This window comes from Eretmochelys imbricata, chromosome 5 (genome assembly GCF_965152235.1).
Source record: "Eretmochelys imbricata isolate rEreImb1 chromosome 5, rEreImb1.hap1, whole genome shotgun sequence".
In the NCBI taxonomy this organism is placed as follows: Eukaryota; Metazoa; Chordata; order Testudines; family Cheloniidae; genus Eretmochelys; species Eretmochelys imbricata.
This window is the reverse complement of record NC_135576.1, coordinates 94,858,166-94,881,235: the sequence shown is the minus strand read 5'-3', so window position 1 is coordinate 94,881,235 and position 23,070 is coordinate 94,858,166. Positions and strand designations below refer to the sequence as shown.

General features: G+C 40.4%; 1 protein-coding gene across 2 annotated transcripts in view; it reads right to left on the bottom strand.

The window, feature by feature from the left end:
* Positions 1–23,070, bottom strand: part of LOC144265188 (guanine nucleotide-binding protein G(q) subunit alpha) — a 265,047-nt gene that overhangs the window by 39,538 nt on the left and 202,439 nt on the right. For both annotated transcript variants that reach the window (XM_077817552.1, XM_077817551.1), the window contains exons 4-5: positions 15,800–15,928; positions 13,965–14,094 (exon numbers count right to left, since the gene is read on the bottom strand). In XM_077817552.1, coding sequence (XP_077673678.1) covers positions 13,965–14,094; positions 15,800–15,928 — 259 coding nt within the window. The remainder of the gene's footprint in view (positions 1–13,964; positions 14,095–15,799; positions 15,929–23,070) is intronic.

Here is a 23,070-nt window from a genome sequence, read left to right as displayed (position 1 = left end):
CTGACAGATTTACATCGAAAATGTACATTATAACATGAACTGCACTGGAAAAAATACATAAGTATTAAAAGCCCTAAACCAGTTTCATAATGATACAGGGTTGGTATACTTAAATGTTGATACACTGAGTTATGTAACTCCTGTATACTGTTGTTCATACATGAAAACAAGATTATGGAAAGAAACTATACATAACTGAGAAGCAAGCATTTCCTTCTTTGTAAAAGCACAATACAAACAGAAAGGAAAGTTTTCAGGAAATATCATTCAGTGGATTAACTAGGAAAAAACCCGCTATCTTACAAAAATCACACTAATCAGGCCATGTAAACAGTGTAAAGTAGAGCAATAGAGAATTGGTAAAATGTTAGGTCAGATCTCTTAATTTGATTAAGAGGCAGAGAGATCAAAGGAGGATTATACTGTATCCTAGGATCACATTAGAGATGTTCTGGTTAAGGCCTTTTGGACATTTGATTCCCCCTTTCTCTCAACATTTTTCCTTTTGGGTGAAATTTGTCATGCCTGTTCTCAGCTCAAAGGTAAGTTTCTTTTTTGCTAGTGAGTGGAAAAAAAAACATTCAGTTGGTTATTGAGTTGTCCAAGCATGGGAGAAACAGGGTTCACATGTAAAAAACAAAAGAAATCAGGAACATTTTGTGCTTGAATAATTCACAAATAGCATTGTTTTAAAACTGAAACTTTACATGTATGTAGTCCTCAATAAGAAATACCTACATTGCTAATTTTTTTTAAAGAAAGCTTAATATGATTTAAAAGCATATTCTATGCTTGCAAAATCCTTCACTGTCCCTTATCTATTAATCACTCAAGAGGGCTGGTTTCCAGGTAGAAGCACACACATGCACCTATACATTTGAAGTAAACTCACATAGAAAAAAACTGAAAAAATATAAAGAAAACACACAATTGATTGTAGACACACAAAGTAAAAATTTTAACTCCTTTGCTAATAAAATAAAGCCCAGTCAAATTTACGTTAATGCATTGTTAAGTTTGAAAATTTAAATGCAAAAAAGACAGGATACTCAGAAAATAGAAGAGTTTAATGCTGTTCTCTGGTGGAATTTTTTTGTACTACACCAGGGAAAATGACCCTCAAGCCAGCAATACTGGCTATATGAGGATCACCATTGTGCAGGAGGATTATCCAGTGGTTTAGAGCCAGCATGACTGCTTCTATGCCAATCTTCTCCTGGCTACTGGTGTAAAGGACATGGCTGTGGATTGCTTAAGTCCCTGAAATCCCCAATGGCCCTCTTGGACTACTGGCCATCAACACAAGTTAGAGCAACCCTGACGCTTCTCTAAAATACGATGGCAACTGGCCCAGCACAGACAACCCAGGATTGCGGGAATGCAAGGTGACTTAGAGCTCTTCCTTTGCAATGCACGCTTCTCATCCAAAGCCAAGGATCTGGGCTAAGTTTCCCCAGGACAATGTTAACTTGGCCATATTATCATTATATTAAACAACCTTGGAAACAGCTTAAACAGCAATCCAAAATCCACCAATGCACAAGGTCATATTACTGAATTTCTTGACTTTTGTCAGTATAAATTTGCAAGCTTAATGATGAATTTGGGGCACTTCCATAAATCTGTTTTAATTAATATTTGTAGAAACATTTTGTCTGAGATAGATAACTGTCCTATGCATTTCCAAAGTGAAGTGTCCATCACCACAGTATCTTGGCATTAGAATTAAACATGGCAAAACTTCATACTGTAGGATACCACTATATACGAAAAACAGTCACACAGGTTCACACAGTGGAGAAGAAGCCATGCATTGCTAATCACTCCACACAGATGACAAATTATCAGTGGCAGCGTCACTGGCCTGATCCCAGAAAAGCTCTTGAAAGACTATAAAGCATTTTAGTTAAGAACAGTGGTGACAGTGTCAAAGGTCTTCCCACATCCAAAATTACTCAAATTGCTTAAATGGAAGAGGAGGCTGCTTCCACAGGACAGCAGCTTGGCACAGTGACTTGGCTGACCTGACAGCTAACAAGATAGACCTCAGAAAAACTCAAAGATTTGCTCTGATTTTCTAGAAATTTGTTAAATTCCCAGTCAATGGAAACCAAGATGTCGCTCTTCTTTCCCTTCCCTGTTCTCCTTCCCTCCCTTTCCATTCCTTTACTTTTTTGTTCTTTTTTTCTCTTCCCTTATTTTGAGGTGTGGGGGGCAAATCAATAACATATACATTAAAAACAAACCAAGGTTACTCTTAACATCTCAACAGTGTATTATTTAGATCTGTGCTAACACACCTGTCCCAATCTCTAGTTTAAAGTATACAGGATTTCCTTTGTTTAATGGCTTTGTGGCACACTTAAGTTACACAAATCTATTTTATCTTTTAACAGGTTTTATCTTTTAACAAATTCTGAATCTTGTCTTCTTAGAAACATAGAATCACAGAGATGTAGGGCTGAATGGGACTTTGAGAGGTCATCTAGTCAAGCCCCCTTCCCTGCACTGAGTTAGGACACAGTATATCTTGACCACCCCTGACCGGTGTTTGTCCAACCTGTTCTTAAAATCCAGGGGATGCTGTGAAGGCCAAAAGTATAACTGGGTTCAAAAAAGCATTAGATAAGTTCCTGGAGGATAGCTCCATCAATGGCTATTGGCCAAGATAGTCAGGGCTGAAACCCTATGCTCTGGGTGTCCCTAAGCCTCTGACTGCCAGATGCTGGGACTGAACCACAGGGAATGGATCACTAGATAACTCCCCTATTCTGTTCATTCCTTCTGTAGCACCTGACGCTGGCCGTTGTCAGAAGACAGGAAACTGGGCCAAATGGACCACTGGTCTGACCCAGTATGGCCATTCTCATGTTATTACCTCCAGTGACAGAGATTCCACAACCTCCCTTGGGAGCGTATTCCAATATTTAACTATCCATATAGTTAGAACCTTTTCCCTAATATCTAACCTAAATCTCCCTTGCTGAAGATTAAGCTAATTACTTTTTGTCCTATCTTTCGTGGACATGGAGAACAACTGATTGCTGTCCTTTCTGTAACACTCCTTAACAAATCTGAAGACTGTTTATCAGGTCCCACCTCAGTCTTTTTTTCTCATGACCAAACATACCCAGTTTTTTCACCTTTCCTCATAGGTCAGGTTTTCTAAATCTTTCATCGTGTTTGTTGCTCTTCTCTGGACTCTCTCTACTTTGTCCACATCTTTCTTAAAGCGTGGCACCCAAAACTGGACACAATACTCCAGCTGAAGGCTCAACAGTGCCAAGTGGAGTGGGACAATTACCTCCCGGGTCTTACATATGACACTCCTTCTTAATGCATGGCAGATTTAGATTAGCCTTTTTCACAACTGCATCACATTGCTGGCTCACATTCCATTTGTGATCCACATCCTTTTCAGCAACATTGCTGCCTAGCCAGTTATTCCCCATTATTTTTTGGCTTGGCTGTGTACTGAACTTCTCCATGAGTGGGACAGAATCCATCCCAACAAGCCAGCCTGAGGATGAAGTAACTCCTGCATCTCCCGTGCCACCCTCCATGGTGAAAAATGGCCTTGTCATGCTCCTTCCTCAGCTCCAATGCCAACGGTCACCTGTGCACAGGGAGCTTCACGGAGCTGGGCTCAGCGGTCAGCAAAGAATGTGTGTCCATTGTGCTGGCTCCACCACTCAATCCTCAATTCAAGCTGTGTCTGGACATCTCTGCAACTGCAGAGGCATTGGCAGGATTATATAAAGAGGTCCTCATTGCAAAACATCACCATAGACTTCGAATTAAAATGAGGAACAAACATTGTACACTTCTTACTACTTTGTTTAATGTTAGGAGAGTGCCATGCGACAGGAATGCTTATTGTCCCCACATCCACATTCAAGCAAACTACATTTTACTGATGTGAGATAAATACACTCTTCTCCTACACTCGCCAGGACTGGAATGTTGGGGGAAAGCCGGGGGGGTGGGGGTGAATGGAGCAGCACTTTGATATCTCACTAACATCTATCCATATAATAGCGTCAGCGTGGGTGAGAGAAAGTGCAGTTCACTGAAGGGCAAAACTAAGCTCACCCAAACTGGTGTTTAGTTCTAAGTCATACTGAATTAGTTCCAGATCTGCAAGAATACAGGCCGAAGGCTGTCAGAATACACATATATGCACAGAATACAGAAGTTGGACCCAGAAAGCCTGCTTTGAACTAAAGTTATGAACATCAGATTTCAAAGTGAAAAACAAAAAGTTTTGTTTATTTTCATTGGTGTTAATGTGAATAGTAAATACTTTAGGTGGACAGAGGCGGACCAGTCTTCAGGACACCTAGGAATTTTGCAGCTTTTTACCTCCATAAGATGTTTTTAAAGAGAAACTTTGAAAAGTTAGAAGTTTTATAAATAAAGTATTATTACACAAAAATCAAGGCTGGAAATAAATTCAAGACTAGAAGTTATTATAACTGTGGGGATCAAGAGATGTTTTTGCTTACAGTGACTAGTTTCCAATCAGAATGAAAAAACATTTTCAGTTACATCACTCAGCTTCGCTGAAGTTGAAATCAAAGGTATTGTACTTAACAATAAGCCTCTGAGACATGAATGAAAATTGACAAGAAATATTTCAGACTGAAAAGTAAATATTCAATGTGGTACACACGTGCTGTCTGGCTAAAACCCCTCTGGTCTATGCTGAAAATTTACTGCTCAATGACAAGAACAGTATTTGCAAAAGCCAAACCTTCCTACAGCAACATACCAACATTAACAAACAAAGATTTTTTACTTCAAATCAAATTTTTGGCAAAACTGCTTCCCAAGAGCCTTTTGTTTCTCTTATGTACAATTAATTTCCATGACGTGGCAACATGAGTACAGACAATAGATGCACCCTCCTTGTCTGCTTCAAGTTTTCTAATGCACACATTTTCTCCTGAACCTCCAGCAGCATTTCCCAGATAAGAATTTCCAAAGCACAAATAGGTTAGTCTACACAATATTCCCTATACTTAGTCCCTATAGGGAAGATTTAGGAGCGCAAGTCCCATTAATTGTTAATGGGAGTAGTGCTCCTAAATCATGTCGGCACTCCTGAAAATCCGACTCTCAGCTTAAACTCCACATTTTACAGATACTTTTGTGGGTTTCTCTCCAGGAATTGCCACCTCTAGCAAAAAATTAGCAGTCAAGAGAAATTTGTTTTTCTGAGATGTGGCTGGTGCCAGTACAGAACGGGTCTGCCTGGAAAAGGCAGGAGTGAAAGTAGCCAAAAAGGGATTAGGCAGAAGTGGAAGCAGACGTGTGAGAAAGAAAAGAGGAGGTACGAGGATGCTTGGAAGGTGAATCAGACTATTCTCCTCTCAGCGCATATCACATAAGGATTGCTTCTCGTCTCAGCTGACATGAATGGAGCACAACGTTGTGGGGGGTCTTCACAATTCCTCTGCAGAAACTATCCCTCGGTCAGCTGGAGAAGTAATGAGTGCTCTAACCAGGGAGCCATGCAGATTAAGAGAGCTGCTTGATCTAGCTCAGAGATGGGCAAACTACGGCCCATGGGACTGTCCTGCCTGGCCCCTGAGCTCCTTGCCTGGGAGGCTAGTCCCTGGGCCCTCCCCCACTGTTCCCCTCCCCCGCAGCCTCAGCTCACTGCGTCACCGGCGCAATGCTCTAGGCGGCGGGGCAGCGAGCTCCTGGAGCCGCGCAGCTGCCTGTCCTGATGCAGCCGTGCCACCAGGCACCAGTGCTCCAGGCAGCGCGGTAAGGAGGCAGGGAGTGCGGGGGTTGGATAGAGGGCAGGGGAGTTTGGGGGTGATAGTCAGGGAGCGGGGATGTGGATGGGGTCAGGGCAGTCAGAGGGCGGGGAACAAGGTGGTTGGATGGGGTAGGGGCACCAGGGGGGCAGTCAGGAAGGAGAGGGGAGTTGGATAGGGTGGCGGGAGGCAGTTAGGGGCAGGGAGTCCAGGGGCGGTCAGGGGACAGAGAGCGGAGGGTGGATGGGGCAGGGATCCCCAGGGGGCCATCAGGAAACAGGGGGGGTTGGATGGGGCAGGAGTACTGGGGGGGCTGTCAGGGGGCAAGAAGCAGGGGAGGTCAGATAGGGGATGGGGTCCAGGCCATGCCTGGCTGTTTGGGGAAGCCCAGCCTCCCCTAACCAGCCCTCCATACAATTTCAGAAACCCGATGTGGCCCTCAGGCCAAAAAGTTTGCCTGCTCCAATCTAGCTAATATAAGAGTTTGATGCAGCACCTGATCCATCAGGACAGGACATCTTTAGAGGATAATACTTCCTCCCAAAACCCCTCGAAGGAAGAATAGTGACCTAGATTTCCTAAACCCCTCTTTCTGTAAAAGGTAAATTTTGATTGTCATTTGGACATCTCAAGAATTCCATAGAACTTCATACCTAGCCAGAGGTTTGGGGCATGAGCTGAGGAAGGAGATCTCCACAGAAGGCTTTGAGAGAAAATTAGGGTGAGAATAGCTAGAGAGGGATGCAGACTAAAGCAACAAGCCACCCCTATTCTATGGACTGAAGTGGTATCCATAACAAACTCTATCTTAGTTAATGCAGAGGATTATAGCGTACTGACTCAAAGGTAACCTTGACAGAAGGCTCTGTGGATTAGGCTGAAGGTTCCACAGGGGAAATGATGATTTAATTAGAGGCCTCGGGCATGAAATTGCCTTTTAAAACACAGGACAAAAGTTTCAAACTTAGATACCTAAAGTGAGGTACCTTCAGCTGGTGTAAATCAGCACAGTGTCACTGAGGTCAATAGCGCTATGCTAATGTACACCTTCTGAGGCTCTGTACCCTAAATTCAAAATGGGAGTCCAGTTTGCTCAGAGATTACAGCAACCCAAAAAATGAAGGGAGTACAGAGATTTCTGAAGCCTTTTCTCTGCCCACTGGAACAGGAAAGTGGTCTCTTTCTTGGTCTGTCCCTGATACTACAGCGATGGTGTAATCCTGTCTGATGAGGATAGGATGCAGAGGAGAAATATTCAGGAACAACAGGTCTAGATAGAATGCCCTTAGTCCTCTGAACCTAAATTTTCATTCTCTATGGGAGTACTCCCCCTTCTGTACTTCCCCTGGGAGTACAACAACCTTGTGAATGAACCAGATCCCTCTTCAAGTGAGGACGGCATCTTCTTTTTTGTGCAGTTATTCCTGGAGAGGAAGTCCGTTTCAGGGAATGCCAGCTTTAAGCTGGTTCTGCGTGTTAGTCTCCAGCTACGCACGGTCAATCAGCATTTATCATCAGTTTGTGTTAAACAGCTTCAACTTTCCATTTGCATTTAAGGGAATAAACATATAGTGGTGAGGAGCAAATCTCAAAAAGTTGTGAAATTCAGTTTGGACAGCCATTCAAAGTTTCAGATGTTTAATACGAAGAGTATTCTGGAAATCAGGCTGTATATCTGTCATAATTTGCTTTTCCCTATGTGATTTCCAGTGCTTTCTCGTTTCAACTCTGTCATGAAAATGCTTTGAGAATAGCTCCCTCTTGATATGTCAGTTTCTAGTCCAGGGACGGGCAAACTTTTTGGCCTGAGGGCCACATCGGGTTTTGGAAATTGTATGGAGGGCCATTTAGGGGAGGCTGTGTCCCCGCCCCCTATCCGCCCCCCTTGCTTCTCGGCCCCTGACGGCCCTCCCCGGGACTCCTGCCCCATCCACCCTCCCCCACTCCCTGTCCCCTGACCGCCCCTGGAACCCCTGCCCCTGACTGCCCCCCACAGCCCCATTCAACCCCCCCATTCCCTGCCCTCTGACTGCCCGCCCCCATCCACACCCCCACCCCCTGACCAGCACCCCGAACTCCCCTGCCCTCTATCCAACCCCCCCCCCCCCGCGCCCCGCCCCCTGCCCACTTACCGTGCAGCACAGAGCACTGGTGGCTGTTGCCGCTACAGCCGTGCCGCCCAGAGCATTGCACCGGTGTAGTGTAGTAAATTGCTGTCCGAAACTGCTACCAGTAGCACATTCCTACCTGGAGCAGTTTAATACACTACACCGGCAGCATGCGTGCTGAGGCTGTGGAGGAGGGGGAACAGCGGGGGAGGGGCTGGGAGCTAGCCTCCCGGGCCAGGAACTCAGGGGCCGGGCAGGAGGGTCCCGTGGGCTGGATGTGCCCACATAGTTTGCCCACCTCTGTTCTAGTCCATGGCTGCAAGAGGACAATGCAGAGAAGAAACAGAAACCAAAAGATAAATAAACATTTTCATAACTCAGAAACATTTTAGGCTTGGTTTGAGTAAAGGGCAGGTTTTGGTTGACTCTTGTTTTATCTGAACCTGTTCAATATCCTTAGTTATCAGACGAAGGCAGGCCAATATGAAAATGTGTCAACTCATTTTAAGATTTTTTTTCTTAGTAATTAACTGTGAATGCAATATTATATATTACTGCATATAAACTAGATCAGAAATACACTCTACATATGACCCTCACTACAATTAACATAACAGACTTTACATGCAGCCTCCCTCTACTGCCCAAACTAACTTCAATCATGCTTTGTTCTCTGAAGACAGAGGCTTTCATGCATTATGAATAGCCCTCACTGTGAAGGATGGTCCTTAGTTTAGAACCTATGTACCATAATCCAACATTAAACCTGGTATTATCTGAATGTTAACACATTAAATTATTTCTATCACAAATGCAGGATCGTGAAAGTGAGGTTTTAAAAAAAATGTCATCTATAATAAAGAGATTAACCCAACATATTTTGGGCTCAGAGCCTACATATGTAATAAGCACCATTTATGCCACATGTTAAGAGCTTATAATGGTTTTGAGAAGTGTGTAGGGTGCTGTGTGCATCCTCTGAAATGAGGTTACGATTACCTGTTCTGTTGATAGGTTTAAGCTTTCTGTAGTATTATTTTTATTGTGCCCTTAATTTTGGCTCTTTGTCCCACATTTGGGCTTTGGTGAAAGCAAACTATTGCTTGTACAGCAGTCTAACTTAGAGCATTACACTGATAAAAATAATTACTATAATGCACATGTTTTGTAAAATAAAATAACATGCTGATGTGAAGCCCAGTTAAAGGAATACAAACTCTGATCATAAACAGAATAAAAAGATGTATCTCCTGTAGTACGTCAGTCTATTCCAGTCCTTCACAGATATGAACATTTTGTGAACATAAGAACGGCCATACTGGGTCAGACCAAAAGTCCATCTAGCCCAGTATCCTGTCTTCCAACAGTGGCCAATGCCAGATGCTTCAGAGGGAATCAACAGAACAGGTAATCATCAAGTGATCCATCCCTTGTTGCCCATTCCAAGCTTCTGACAAACAGAGGCTAGGGACACCATCCTTGCCCATCCTGGCTAATAGCTATTGATGGACCTATCCTTCATAAACTTATCTAGTTCTTTTTTGAACCCTGTTATAGTCTTGAACTTCACAACATCTTCTGGCAAAGAGTTCTACAAGTTGATTGCGTGTTGTGTGAAGAAATACTTCCTTTTGTTTATTTTAAACCTGCTGCCTATTAATTTCATTTGGTGACCCCCTAATTCTCGTGTTATAAGAAGGAGTAAATAACGCTTCCTTATTTACTTTCTCCACACCAGTCATGATTGTATAGATCTCTATCATATCCCCCCATAGTTGTCTTTTTTCCAAGCTGAAAAGCCCCTGTCTTATTAATCTCTCCTCATATGGAAGCTGTTCCATACCCCTAATGATTTTTGTTGCCCTTTTCTGAACTTTTTCCAATTCCAATATATATCTTTTTCGAGATCAGGCGACAACGCAGCATTCAATATGTGTTAATTAAATGTCTGAGTGCATACCAAAGCGATAAAATTGAAAGACCTCTGTTTTATTAGGGTTGTACTTTTAGCTGGCTGATGTAACAGGAGTTTTTTCTAAAAAAAAATCAAAAGGGCAAATCTACAAGCTCTTGCTCAACTCTTGAAACTGGACTTTATTAAGAACTAACACTGAAAAAGAGTCAAGTAATGGGAGTCTGTGGGGATACCAGACTTATTTTGCTATATCTATCATTTTCTGAAGTGATGTAACTTACGTCTATGCAATCATGTAAATATTATGCTGATTCATTTAATGTTACTAAATGAAAAAGACTGGCTAGGACAGATTTGGCACACCCTGTTAGGTTTTGAAGGGTAACTGAAACAGTTTCTGTTTTTTAAAAAAAGGAAATATTTCCAAATGTTAAATTATCTTATTACCCTGAAAAATTGTCACAAAGTTCAGCTAATATATGTGGTAACTGTTAAATTAGCTATTGGTGTGCTTTGACTGCTGATTCCATCCTTTATAATTAGGCTTGGAAGGATTGGATTTTTATGGGAAATGTTGGTAAACTTTGATTTCACCATAGAAACGCGAACCAACAAAAACATTTTTCTATTGATAATAATTGAAATTAACCGAAAGATAAAGAAAGAAAAATGCTGCTTGATTTAAGGATATTTAGTTTATATATTTTGTACGGCTGGCAAGTGATTAAAAAATTAATCATGATTAATCGCGTTGTTAATAATAGAATGCCATTCATTTAAAATATTTTTGGATTTTTTTTTATATTTTCAAATATATTTATTTCAATTACAACACAGAATACAAAGTGTACAGTAATCACTTCATATTTCTTTTTGATTACAAGTATTTGCACTGTAAAAAAAAAAATAGTATTTTTCAATTCACCTAATACAAATACTGTTGTGAAATCTCTTTATCATGAAAGTTGAACTTACAAATGTAGAATTATGAAAAAAAACTAAACCTGCATTCAAAAATAAAACATTGTAAAATTTTAGAGCCTGCAAGTCCTACTTCCTAATTTTAGAGCACTTAGTCCTACTTCTTTTTCAGCCAGTCGCTCAGACAAACATGTTTGTTTACATTTCCAGGAGATAATGCTGCCCGCTTCTTGTGTACAATGTCACCTGAAAGTGAGAACAGGCGTTCTCATGGCACTGTTGCAGCTGGCGTCGCAAGATATTTATGTGCCAGATGTGCTAAAGAGTCATATGTCCCTTGATGCTTCAACCACCATTCCAGAATATACGCGTCCATGCTGATGACAGGTTCTGCTCGGTAACAATCTAAAGCAGAGCGGACCAATGCATGTTATTTTCATTATCTGAATCAGATGCCACCAACAGAAGGTTGATTTTCTTTTTTGGTGGTTCGGGTTCTGTAGTTTCTGCATCCAAGTGTTGCTCTTATAAGACTTCTGAAAGCATGCTCCACACCTCGTCCCTCTCAGATTTTGGAAAGCACTTCAGATTCTTAAATCTTGGGTCCAGTGCTGTAGCTATCTTTAGAAATCTCACATTGGTACCTTCTTTGCGTTTTGTCAACTCTGCAGTGAAAGTGTTCTTAAAATGAACAACGTGCTGGGTCATCATCCAAAACTGCTGCAACGTGAAATATATGGCAGAATGCAGGTAAAACAGAGCAGGGGACATACACTTCTCCCCCAAGGAGTTCAGTCACAAATTTAATTAACGCATTATTTTTTTAACAATCGCCATCAGCATGGAAGAATGTCCTCTGGAATGGTGGCTGAAGCATGAAGGGGCATATGAATGTTTCACATAACTGGCACGTAAATACGTTGCAATGCTGGCTACAAAAGTGCCATGCAAATGCCTGTTCTCACTTTCTGGTGACATTGTAAATAAGAAGAGGGCAGCATTATCTCCTGTAAATGTAAACAAACTTGTTTGTCATTGGCTGAACATGAATCAGAGAATCATAGAATAACAGAGTTGGAAGGGACCTCTGGAGGCCATCTAGTCCAACCCCCTGCCCAGAGCAAGACCAATCCCAACTAAATCATCCCAGCCAGGGCTTTGTCAAGCCTGACCTTAAAAACTTCTAAGGAAGGGGATTCCACCACCTCCCTAGGTAACTCCCAGTGTTTCACCACTCTCTTAGTGAAAAAGTTTTTCCTAATATCCAACCTAAACCTCCCCCACTGCAACTTGAGACCATTACTCCTTGTTCTATCACCAGCTATCACTGAGAACAATCTAGATCCATCCTCTCTGGAACCCCCTTTCAGGTAGTTGAAAGCAGATATCAAATCCCCACTCATTCTTCTCTTCAGTAGACTAAACAATCCCAGTTCCCTCAGCCTCTCCTCATAAGTCATGTGTTCCAGACCCCTAATCATTTTTGTTGCCCTTCGCTGGACTCTCTCCAATTTCTCCACATCCTTCTTGTAGTGTGGGGCCCCAAACTGGACACAGTACTCCAGATGAGGCCTCACCAGTGTCAAATAGAGGGGAATGATCACGTCCCTCGATCTGCTGGCAATGCCCCTACTTATACACCCCAAAATGCTATTGGCCTTCTTGGCAACAAGGGCACACTGTTGACTCATATCCAGCTTCTTATCCACTGTCACCCCTAGGTCCTTCTCTGCAGAACTGCTGCCTAGCCATTTGGTCCCTAGTCTGTAGCGGTGCATTGGATTCTTCCGTCCTAAGTGCAGGACTCTGCACTTGTCCTTGTTGAACCTCATCAGATTTCTTTTGGCCCAATCCTCCAATTTGTCTAGGTCCCTCTGTATCCCATCCCTACCCTCCAGCATATCTACCACTCCTCCCAGTTTAGTGTTAGAAGTAGGAGTGAGTGGACTTGTAGGCTCTAAAGTTTTACATTGTTTTGGTTTTGAGTGTAGTTATGTAACAAAAAAAAAAATCTACATTTGTAAATTGCACTTTCACAGCAAAGAAACTGCACAAAAAGCTTGTATGAGGTGAATTAAAAAATACTATTTCTTTTGTTTATCATTTTTACAGTGCAAATATTTGTAATAAAAATATACATTTTGATTTCAATTACAACACAGAATACAATATACATGAATATGTATATGAAAATGTAGAAAAACATCCAAAATATGTAATAAATTTCAATTTGATATTATATTGTTTAGCAGTACGACTAAAACTGCGATTAATTTTTTTAAATTGCGATTAATTTTTTTGAGTTAATCGCATGAGTTAAGTGCTATTAATCAACAGCCCTAATATTTTGACATGTGATGTTAACAATTTGTGTTTTAATGGTTATAAAGTTTTAATTTTTCAATCTCAACATTTACTGGCATAAAATAATTATTTCCTCTGCCCCCCATAATTTCCTGCAACTCTGAAAATTAAAATAGATAATAATAGAACAAAGTGTTGAAAAATAAACATTGATATTATCTGTCAAAATCATAAAAAGCTAATTCTGCCAACGCTATTTGTAATACACCATTTTCTTCTTTTGCTATTTCTCAACAGCTGCAAGAGAAAATATAACCCAGTGTAAAGGCTATGCTGAGAAATACTGAAATGAAGCTGTTAGCCTCTCCCAGTACTTCAGGATCTGGATTTACAATTGCAAAAACAAATGCCATCATCAAGGCATCTCATTCTGCATTCCAGATAGTCTGAAATGTAAGATCCTTGTAACCACTCCAGCCTTACAGACCCTACCCATAGGGCTCCATCGGAAACTCTACCTCCACAAATAACTACCATAAATAATTTCTTTGTAATCAACTAGATTCTATGGCAGCAAAAAACTGCTTGGCTCCACAGATCATCTGTACAGGGGATCAATTTGTATAACAGCATTTGAAGATCAGCGTTTTAATCTCTGCATTACTGTTGCTTTTGTAACCTGTAGTTGTATGATACTGCTGGTAGCCACATGGAAAACATTTGGGACTGGACATACCAATCTGTTCATAGACCATGACAGAACAGCTAGCTACTTTGAGATGAACTGTTAAGTACTAAGTATTATTTCTTTCGTTCTACCCATTTTCAGGCTCCCCTACATAATTCCCAAATACTCATGTGAAAAACACAGCTCTCCATAGTTCACCAAACCATGAGCTCAGGTTTCAATCAATTGCAATGCTCAAGAGAGTGCTTTCAGTCAGTGCTTACCTCATTGTCCGACTCCACAAGTACTTGATCATATTCACTAAGGGCTACTAGAAACATGATAGATGTGACATTTTCAAAGCAATGTATCCATTTTCTTCTTTCTGATCGTTGGCCTCCTACATCCACCATTCTGCAAGGTTAACAAAATCCACATCAATTCCAGGGGGAAACAAAGCCTAATAAAAATCAATGTACATCCACTTACGGAGCATCAAATTCAGCAATTTAGGTAATGAACAATTTGGGTGGAAACCAAAAAAAAAAAAAAAAATCCCTTTTTTGTTAGCAGTCATTCCATTAATATTTAAAAATCAACAGTGTATGTGTTGCAGGGGAGGCAGGTTGCCATGTTTCCTTTATAAGACTGACATGACTTATAAATTTTAATAATTATAAGCTTCATCCTCTCAAGTGCTCTGCATGCAGAAATCTCTTTGAAGTAATTCTGAGCAACACTCGGGGAGTGCCTGCAGGACTCAGCCTCATAGATTTAGCAGAAACAGGCATGCAGAGCCTAGGGTAAAGTAGTTTGTAGCCAAAGTAAAAATGCTTGTAACTGAAATAGTTTCTGTATTTTTTCCATATAATTACAAGATATATTTTGAGGAACTAGCAAATAATTTTCAAAAGATAACAAATAAATATATATTGGGGGACTGATGATCTAGTGAGAAATACATGTGAAATGAACATTAAACTGAAGTAAATTTAATCTTTTGGATGGAATAGGTGATCATGTGACACATACGTAAACTTAGAATCAACATGAAATTTGAAAAACATGTTTTATTGAAAGTGCTTAAGATGTTTTGTGTATTTTTCAATTTCTGCCAAGAACACAAGTTAGTCCTTCGTATGTGTTTGGATAGAGGTTCATCCATTCCTTTAGTATCAACTGCTTAAAAATGATTCAGTGTTACAGTTAAAAATAATTAGAAAAAAATTATACTACTCCTATTACACTTCAGTCACTTGAAGAATATGATGGAGTGAGCATATAACAGACTGAAATTTGGTATAGCATAAATGTCCTCTTTTTGCATTTTGAATTTGCAATTGTAACACCCCATTATTCTGTATTCATGAAGTACTGAAATGCATATAAGGTATTGAGTATTCCTACTGAAAAACAATGAACATGAGCTAAAAAAATTTGGGCACATAACATAAAATAAGCATTTTCAAGTTTAAGTTGATTCTCATCCTGAATTCAAAAAGAGCCTCAACTCAATCTCCCTTTTTCAGGCAAAGTTTTGCACCCACAATTAATTATCAGCCCAAAAGCTCTTACTTAGATATTTAAATTGCAGGTGCAATCAAGTATTTATATTTCTAAGTGACAGCATTTGCACTTGAAATTAACTGTGGGTAAAATTATTTGTAGAAGTAAAAGTAAGCTTTAAATATGTGAACTATTCATTAAAAATCAAGCCTCTACGTTTATCTTTGCGCTTCATCTAATAAATAGGAAAAGAAGATGCACAACTGATTTTGGTTTATATATGTTTATATATATATAATTTGTAATTAAACATTGCTATAAATATTTTCAAAAAAATCAATTCCAAATTATTCCACTATGACCATAAGAACTGAATTAAAACATACACAGGTTTATTTTCTCTCTCTCTCTCTTGATCTCTTTACTTATTTCCTATAGTCAATTGGTAACAACTTGTGTACAATAACAAAGAAACAAAATGATCAAACAAATAATTAAAGTGCAGAATCAATTTATGTTTACACACTTTTTTTTTTTTTACCAGTATGTGACATTTTATACAACTAACATACAACGAAAATAAATGTATTAAGCGGTTTTTCTGGTTTTCTACCTGAAAATGACGCTTTGTAAGTCGAATGGATATTCAATGATCCCTGTTGTTGGGACTCGAACTCTAAGCACATCTTGTTGGGTGGGCAGATAGGCAGGTTCTGCTATACGGTCCAGGTCATTAAGATAGCTACAGACAGGGAGAAACAACAGGAACGCAAGACAGTGACACCATAATCCCACTGAGGGAAGGAGCAGGGCCAGGTGAGGAAGGGAAATGGGAGAGTGGGGTGGGAAGAAGAAGTGTAACAGAAATAGAGTATAGGTAAAAAAAAAAAAAGGGGGGGGGGTGCGGGGGAAGAGAGGAGGGTGCAAGGAAGTTCACCATTCTTCCCACCTACAGAACCCTGCTCTTAAAGAAATGCCATCATAGACTGGATGTTGGCAAAGAAACCCTACCACAAGTGGCACCTTAGAGACTAACCAATTTATTTGAGCATAAGCTTTCGTGAGCTACAGCTCACTTCATCGGATGCATTCAGTGGAAAATTCAGTGAATGCATCCGATGAAGTGAGCTGTAGTTCACGAAAGCTTATGCTCAAATAAATTGGTTAGTCTCTAAGGTGCCATAAGTACTCCTTTCCTTTTTGCGAATACAGACTAACACGGCTGCTACTCTGAAACCTACCACAAGTGTCTCAGTATTATTGTTTTCCTTTTCACCAGATTATGGTTGGCTTTCTGCTAAGGCAATGTTTCCTAAACTTGTTCCGCCGCTTGTTCAGGGAAAGCCCCTGGCAGGCCAGGTCGGTTTGTTTACCTGCCACATCTGCAAGTTCGGCCGATCGCAGCTCCCACTGGCCGTGGTTTGCCGCTCCAGGCCAATGGGGGCTGCGGGAAGCGGCGTGGGCTGAGGGATGTACTGGCCGCAAATTCCCGCAGCCTCCATTGGCCTGGAGCAGCGAACCGTGGCCAGTGGGAGCTGCGATCGGCCAAACCTGCAGATGTGGCAGATAAACAAACTGGCCTGGCCCGGCCCGGCAGGGGCTTTCCCTGAACAAGCGGTGTCTCACGTTTGGGAAACACTGCGCTAAGGAATTCCTAGATTCAACCCACATAAGTACTCAACACTTTTAAAAGCAAGACAAAAAAACATATCAGAGAGATAAAATTGTGTAATTCTATATACAAATGTAGATATTAATTACCTGATGTATAGAAAGAGGTGTTCAAACAGATTTGCATGTTTTTCTACTGTATCTGGGAGCACACACAAAGACAGGCACAACAGATAGCTAGATACACATACCCGAAAATCCTGAACTGCTCTAAAAGAAAGGTGAATTGACTTAATGTAGATCAAAGCCTGGTTAGAAAACTTTCAGAAGACAAATGTACTCCCTAGGAAACATACAACTGGCCAGAGCCAGGACAAAAAGATATACCCTCCAGCTCAGAGGATTATTCATTGGTGCCAGTTGTGGACAATTCACAGATTTTAAGGCCAGAAGAGCGGTGGATAAAAACCAATGACTTTTAAAAATAAATAAAAGACATCAGATTTATTTTATTTAAATGGAATTTTTTTGATAAAATGATTTTTGAGGACAAAACCTATCTAAAGATGGTTTTAATTAAGATACATTATAGCTCAAAGATATCTTATAATGGAATAGGGATTATAAATTCTAATTCTATAGTATGAGACAATACATTCATGTCATGTTTAAGAAAAGTTTTGTAAATGAGTTCCAATAGTTCATGGATTAGAGACCCAATGTTATGGGGTTCCACAGGCTTCTGTAGAGATTATTTAGGTTAATCTTTCTATCTACCCAATGGGACTCAGTGCTCAGTCTAGAAGATACCATCAGAGACGCTTAGTTTTGCCATTCTCAAACTTTGGATTTGTGTCTCCAGAGGTAACGTGGCCATTAACAGCAAAAATGTTTAAAATAAATAAATAAATAAATAGAGAGAGGTGAGAAATAACAGACCTCAACTCTGTTGTCCCTCTGCAAATTTGTGTACACAGAGTCAATCCCGTACCTCTCTCTAAAAGTGAAAAGTTTCAAAAAGTTCAATGAATAGAAGATTGTTGGGGCAGAATAGATCTGGACAAGGAGGAGAAGTCTGGAGATAAATGTGAGAAGGGAGGGACAAGCTGTAAAAGAGACCCAGTTTGGTAATAAGAACCATTCAAGAAATATATGTTTGCTGATGATATTTTAAAGAAAGTCACACCAGTGAACTGGTGGAAGTCACTTCAGCACTTGGATTCAGAGACTGTTGAAGTGATAATCTCACTTTAAACAGCAGTAGCTTCTTCTGCTGGTGTAGAAAGAATATTTTCTTCCTTTGGACTAATTCATTCCAAATTGAGAAATCGTTTGGGACCTGAAAAAGCAGGAAAGCTTGTTTTTCTTTTCCAGATTATGAACAAAGAGGAAAATGAAGGTGAAGATGACTGAGTTAGCTGAAGAAGCCAATATTTTAAGTTTCTCATGTTGACCTGGCTGACAAAGTCGATTTCATTTTTGTTTTTAAAAAATATATATATTTCATTTAACTATTTTAGTTAAAAACAATTTTAACAAAAGCAAACCTGATTTTAAAAAACTTGAATGTTTAACTAAATTCAAAAATTCATATGCTTGTTTTGTTAAAATATTATATGTTTGCTGTTGAAGAAAAAAATCCAGAATACTTAACGTTGTTGTTTTAGTTAAATAAAACAATTTAAATGTCTGTCTGGTGATGTTCTCCTCCTAATACAACACGGAAAGAAAATCCTCCAAATATTAATGATTAACCTGTTGAATTGGAGATAGTTCATCTCCCAAATGACTTCATAAATATCTGCTTCAATTACTTTAGGTAAATGAAATAACCAAACAATCATTCATTTCCTGATATAGCTGTAAAACTAATCTGAAAATTTTTCTCAATAAATCACTGTAAAAATGTATAGTGTGTACCTTCTAAAAATGAAACCTACATCTATCTCTGAGTTGTGAAGACTATGTATTAAGGTCATAACAACCAACAAGAATGCACTTTTATGTAGAAATCCTGACTAGTGATTTAAATAATGATTTAAATCAATTTGATTTAAATCAAATCCACGCTGGCCGGAAGGGACCATTATGATTAAGGGTGTGAGTCTGTCACGGAAGTCATGGATTTCATGACTTTCTGGGACCTCCATGACTTCTGCAGCGGCCAGTGCGACTGACCCCAGGGCCGCCCTGAGCAGCTTTTGTGGCCCCCAAGCGAGCTACACCTGCTGCTGCAGCTGGGGCAGTCTCGGGCCACTGCCCGCAGCAGCATTCTCGGCCCCTCCTCCCACTCCGTGAGCACCAGCAGCGGTCCTGGGCTGTGCGCCACCATCCCCTGGCCCAGAGCACCCGTGGCGCCCCTGGAGCACCCCCACCCCCACAAGAGCACCCAAGATTTAGTCAGGGGTATATAGTACAAGTCATGGACTGCCCATGACCTATCCATGACTTTTACTAAAAATACCCATGACTAAATCTTAACCTTAATTATGATCATCTAGTGTGACTGTCTGTACTATGCAGGCTGTAGAATTTCACCAAGAATTCCTGCATGAAGCCCATACCTTCTGGGTGAGCTAGAGCATATCTAAACTGAGCCTGCAGCACCTCCCACTAGTTTGGCAAATAATCTGGTACCGCAACAGGCTCACTGTTAGTAAGGACTGCCCGTAATTGGCACGTAAGACTCGCCTCTGCTGTGGTTTAAAGGGCACATATGGCCATAAAATAGAAATGAAATAAAGAAAAGCAGTATCGGTGTTGGTTTCATTAACTTGGAGACATCGAATAGCTCCTGAGTAAGAGATGCACTTTCAAGCATAGGGCAATTCACCACTGTGGTATAGGCTCTTTGTGCTGTTTTGCTGGTGCAAGGAGGCCATAAACCAAGTGAATCTGACCACCCAGGAATGTGCCCAGTGTAGATGGCTAGGAGAATGGAACGTGGCTGGAATGTCCTTGTGCATGTGACTATTTATGGCTGCAAGAATGATCCCCTGGTCCACAGGCACCCAGGAATAAGTTAAAGCAACCCTGAAGCTGCTCTGACCTATGCTGAGTCTGTGACTGCATGGATTTTTCATCTCTTCTTTTTATACCCCATTATCTTTTAGGCATATCACTAAACACTGAAAATGCTGAATAGATTTTCTCTAGGTGGTTACTTTTAAAGGTGCTTTTACCTTTTGAGACAAACCTAGTTAAGGAATAAATAGAATAGTTCTAGTTGCTTTGAATTAGGGCTGTTGATTAATGGCAGTTAACTCAAGCAATTAACTCAAAAAAATTAATCGTGATTAATCACGGTTTTAATCGCACTGTTAAGTAATGGAATAACAATTGAAATTTATTAAATATTTTGGATGTTTCTCCATTTTCATATATATTCTATTCTGTGTTGTAATTGAAATCAAAGTATATATTGTTTTTGATTACAAATATTTGCACTGTAAAAATGATAAACAAAAGAAATAGAATTTTTCAGTTCACCTCATACAAGTACTGTAGTGCAATCTCTTTGTCGTGAAAGTGCAATTTACAAATATAGACTTTTTTCTTACATAACTGCACTCAAACAAAAACAATGTAAATCTTTAGAGCCTACAAGTCCACTCAGTCCTACTTCTTGTTCAGCCAATTGCTAAGACAAACAAGTTTGTTTACGTTTACAGAAGATAATGCTGCCCTCTTCTTATTTACAATGTCACCAGAACGTGAGAACAGGCATTTGCATGGCACTTTTGTAGCCAGCATTGCAAGGTATTTACATGCCAGATTTACTAAATATTCATATGCCCCTTCATGCTTCAGCCACCAGTCCAGAGGACATGCTTCCATGCTGATGACTCTCATTAAAAAAATTAACGTGTTAATTAAATTTGTGACTGAACTCCTTGGGGGAGAATTGTATGTCCCCTGCTCTGTTTTTCCTGCATTCTACCATCTATTTCATGTTATAGCAGTCTCGGATAATGACCCAGCACATGTTGTTCATTTTAAGAACCCTTTCACTGCAGATTTGACAAAACGCAAAGAAGGTACTGTGACAAAGTTCCTCCTCTGCTTTGGTGGGTCCTGTGCTTTTTGGCGGATGTGCTCGCCTCAGAGGTTCACGGCAGCTTTCAGTTTGGCTGCTTCTGCTAGAGGCTCAAACCGGACGTTCACTCAGCTAACCTCATCACTGGCCAGCATGGGGGAAATGGAGAACAATCCCCGCAGTCTCTGTGGACCACCCAGTGGGTCAGGGACAGGCCAGATTCCTTTCCAAATTAGACCTTCCCTTCTGGTGTTTCTCACAGACTAGGTCACCTCCTCCTGTGTCCGATCAGGAATTTGGGGGATGGGGGGAAGCCGGGCGCACACTCTACACCGGGTTCCAGCCCAGGGCCCTGAGGATAGCAGCTGTCTACAATGTCCCCTGTATCAGCAGCGTGACGGCTACAACTCCCTGGGCTACTTCCCCATGGCCTCCTCCCAACACCTTCTTTATCCTCACTGCAGGATCTTCCTCCTCAAGCCTGATCATGCTTGTACTCCTCTGTCCTCCAGCAGCACGCCTTCTCACTCCCTGCTCCTTGCACATCCCCCCACTAACTGATGGGAGGTCCTTTTTAAACCAGGTGTCCTGACTGGCCTGCCTGCCGTAATTGATTCTAGTAAGTTCTTAATTGGCTCCAGTTAGCTTGCCTGTCTTAATTAGCTTGCCTGTCTTAATTGGTTCTAGCAGGTTCTTGATTGCTCTAGGGCAGCCCCTGCTCTGGTCACTCAGGAAACAGAAAACTATTCATCCAGTGGCCAGTATATTTGCCTTCTACCAGACTCCTGTACCCCATTGGTCTGGGTCTGTCACAGTACCAATGTGAGATTTCCAAAAATAGCTACAGCACTCAACCCAAGATTTAAGAATCTGAAGTGCCTTCCAAAATCTGAGAGGGACGGGGTGTGGAGCATGCTTTCAGAAGCCTTAAAAGAGCAACACTTCGATGCGGAAACTTCAGAACCCAAACCATCAGAAAGAAAATCATCCTTCTGCTGGTGGCATCTGACTTAGGTAATGAAAATGAATATGTGTTGGTCCGCACTGCTTTGGACTGTTATTGAGCAGAACCCATCATCAGCATGGATGCATGTCCCCTGGAACGGTGGTTGAAGCATGAAGGGACATATTAATGTGGCCCGTAAATATCTTGAGACGCCGGCTGCAACAGTGCCATGCGAACGCCTTTTCTCACTTTCAGGTGACGTAAACAAGAAGCGGGCAGCATTATCTTCTGCAAATGTAAATAAACTTGTTTGTCTGAGCAATTGGCTGAACAAGAAATAGGACTGAGTGGACATGCAAGCTCTAAATTTTTACAATGTTTTATTTTTGAATGCAGTTTTTTTTAAACATAATTCTAGATTTGTAAATTCAACTTTCATGATAAAGAGATTGCACAACAGTACTTGTATTAGGTGAACTGAAAAATACTATTTTTTTTTTACAGTGCAAATACTTGTAATAAAAAATACATATAAAGTGAGCACTGTACACTTTGTATTTTGTGTTGTACCTGAAATCAATATATTTGAAAATGTAGAAAACACCGAAAAATATTTAAATAAATTGTATTCTATTATTATTAACAGTGCGATTAATCGCACGATAAATTGATTAATAGCACAATTACTCGTGATTAATTTTTTAAATCACAATTTTTTTAATCGCTTGACAGCCGTACTTTGAATCACTTGTTAAAAAAATAATGTAAGTAAATGGTTATGAACAAAGATGGAAACAAAACACCTTTGCTTTAAAGTAGAACACAAGAATAAAAACATACAAGAATTAATCTATTAGGCCACGGAGGGAGCTAGAGCAATTATCAGATTGTCCTCTTTGTGGTTTTATCATAAGAGCTTAAAGTGAAAATAAATTTGCAATCAAAGAAAACACCACCAATCCAGAAAGATATTTTGAACAGCAAATCTCAGACAGATTTAACATATAGCTCCAGAGCTATCCTGAAACCACTGAAAAAATTCACTAATTTCAGTTGAAAAGCCAAAGGATTTGATGAGAGTTGGATCAGGCCCTTGGGTTTTTATACTGAGAACAGAGTGAACAAACTGGAGCTTCTGAAATACCAATTTTTAAAAACAAACCAAAAACACCCCCAAGGAGCTTGAAACACTAAAAACCAACCAACAAACCAGCAGTCCAAAACACAAGTAGCTTTGGGTTTTTTGTTAGGCCTCAGGAAAGGAAATCTTCATTCATAGGACTGAATGAGC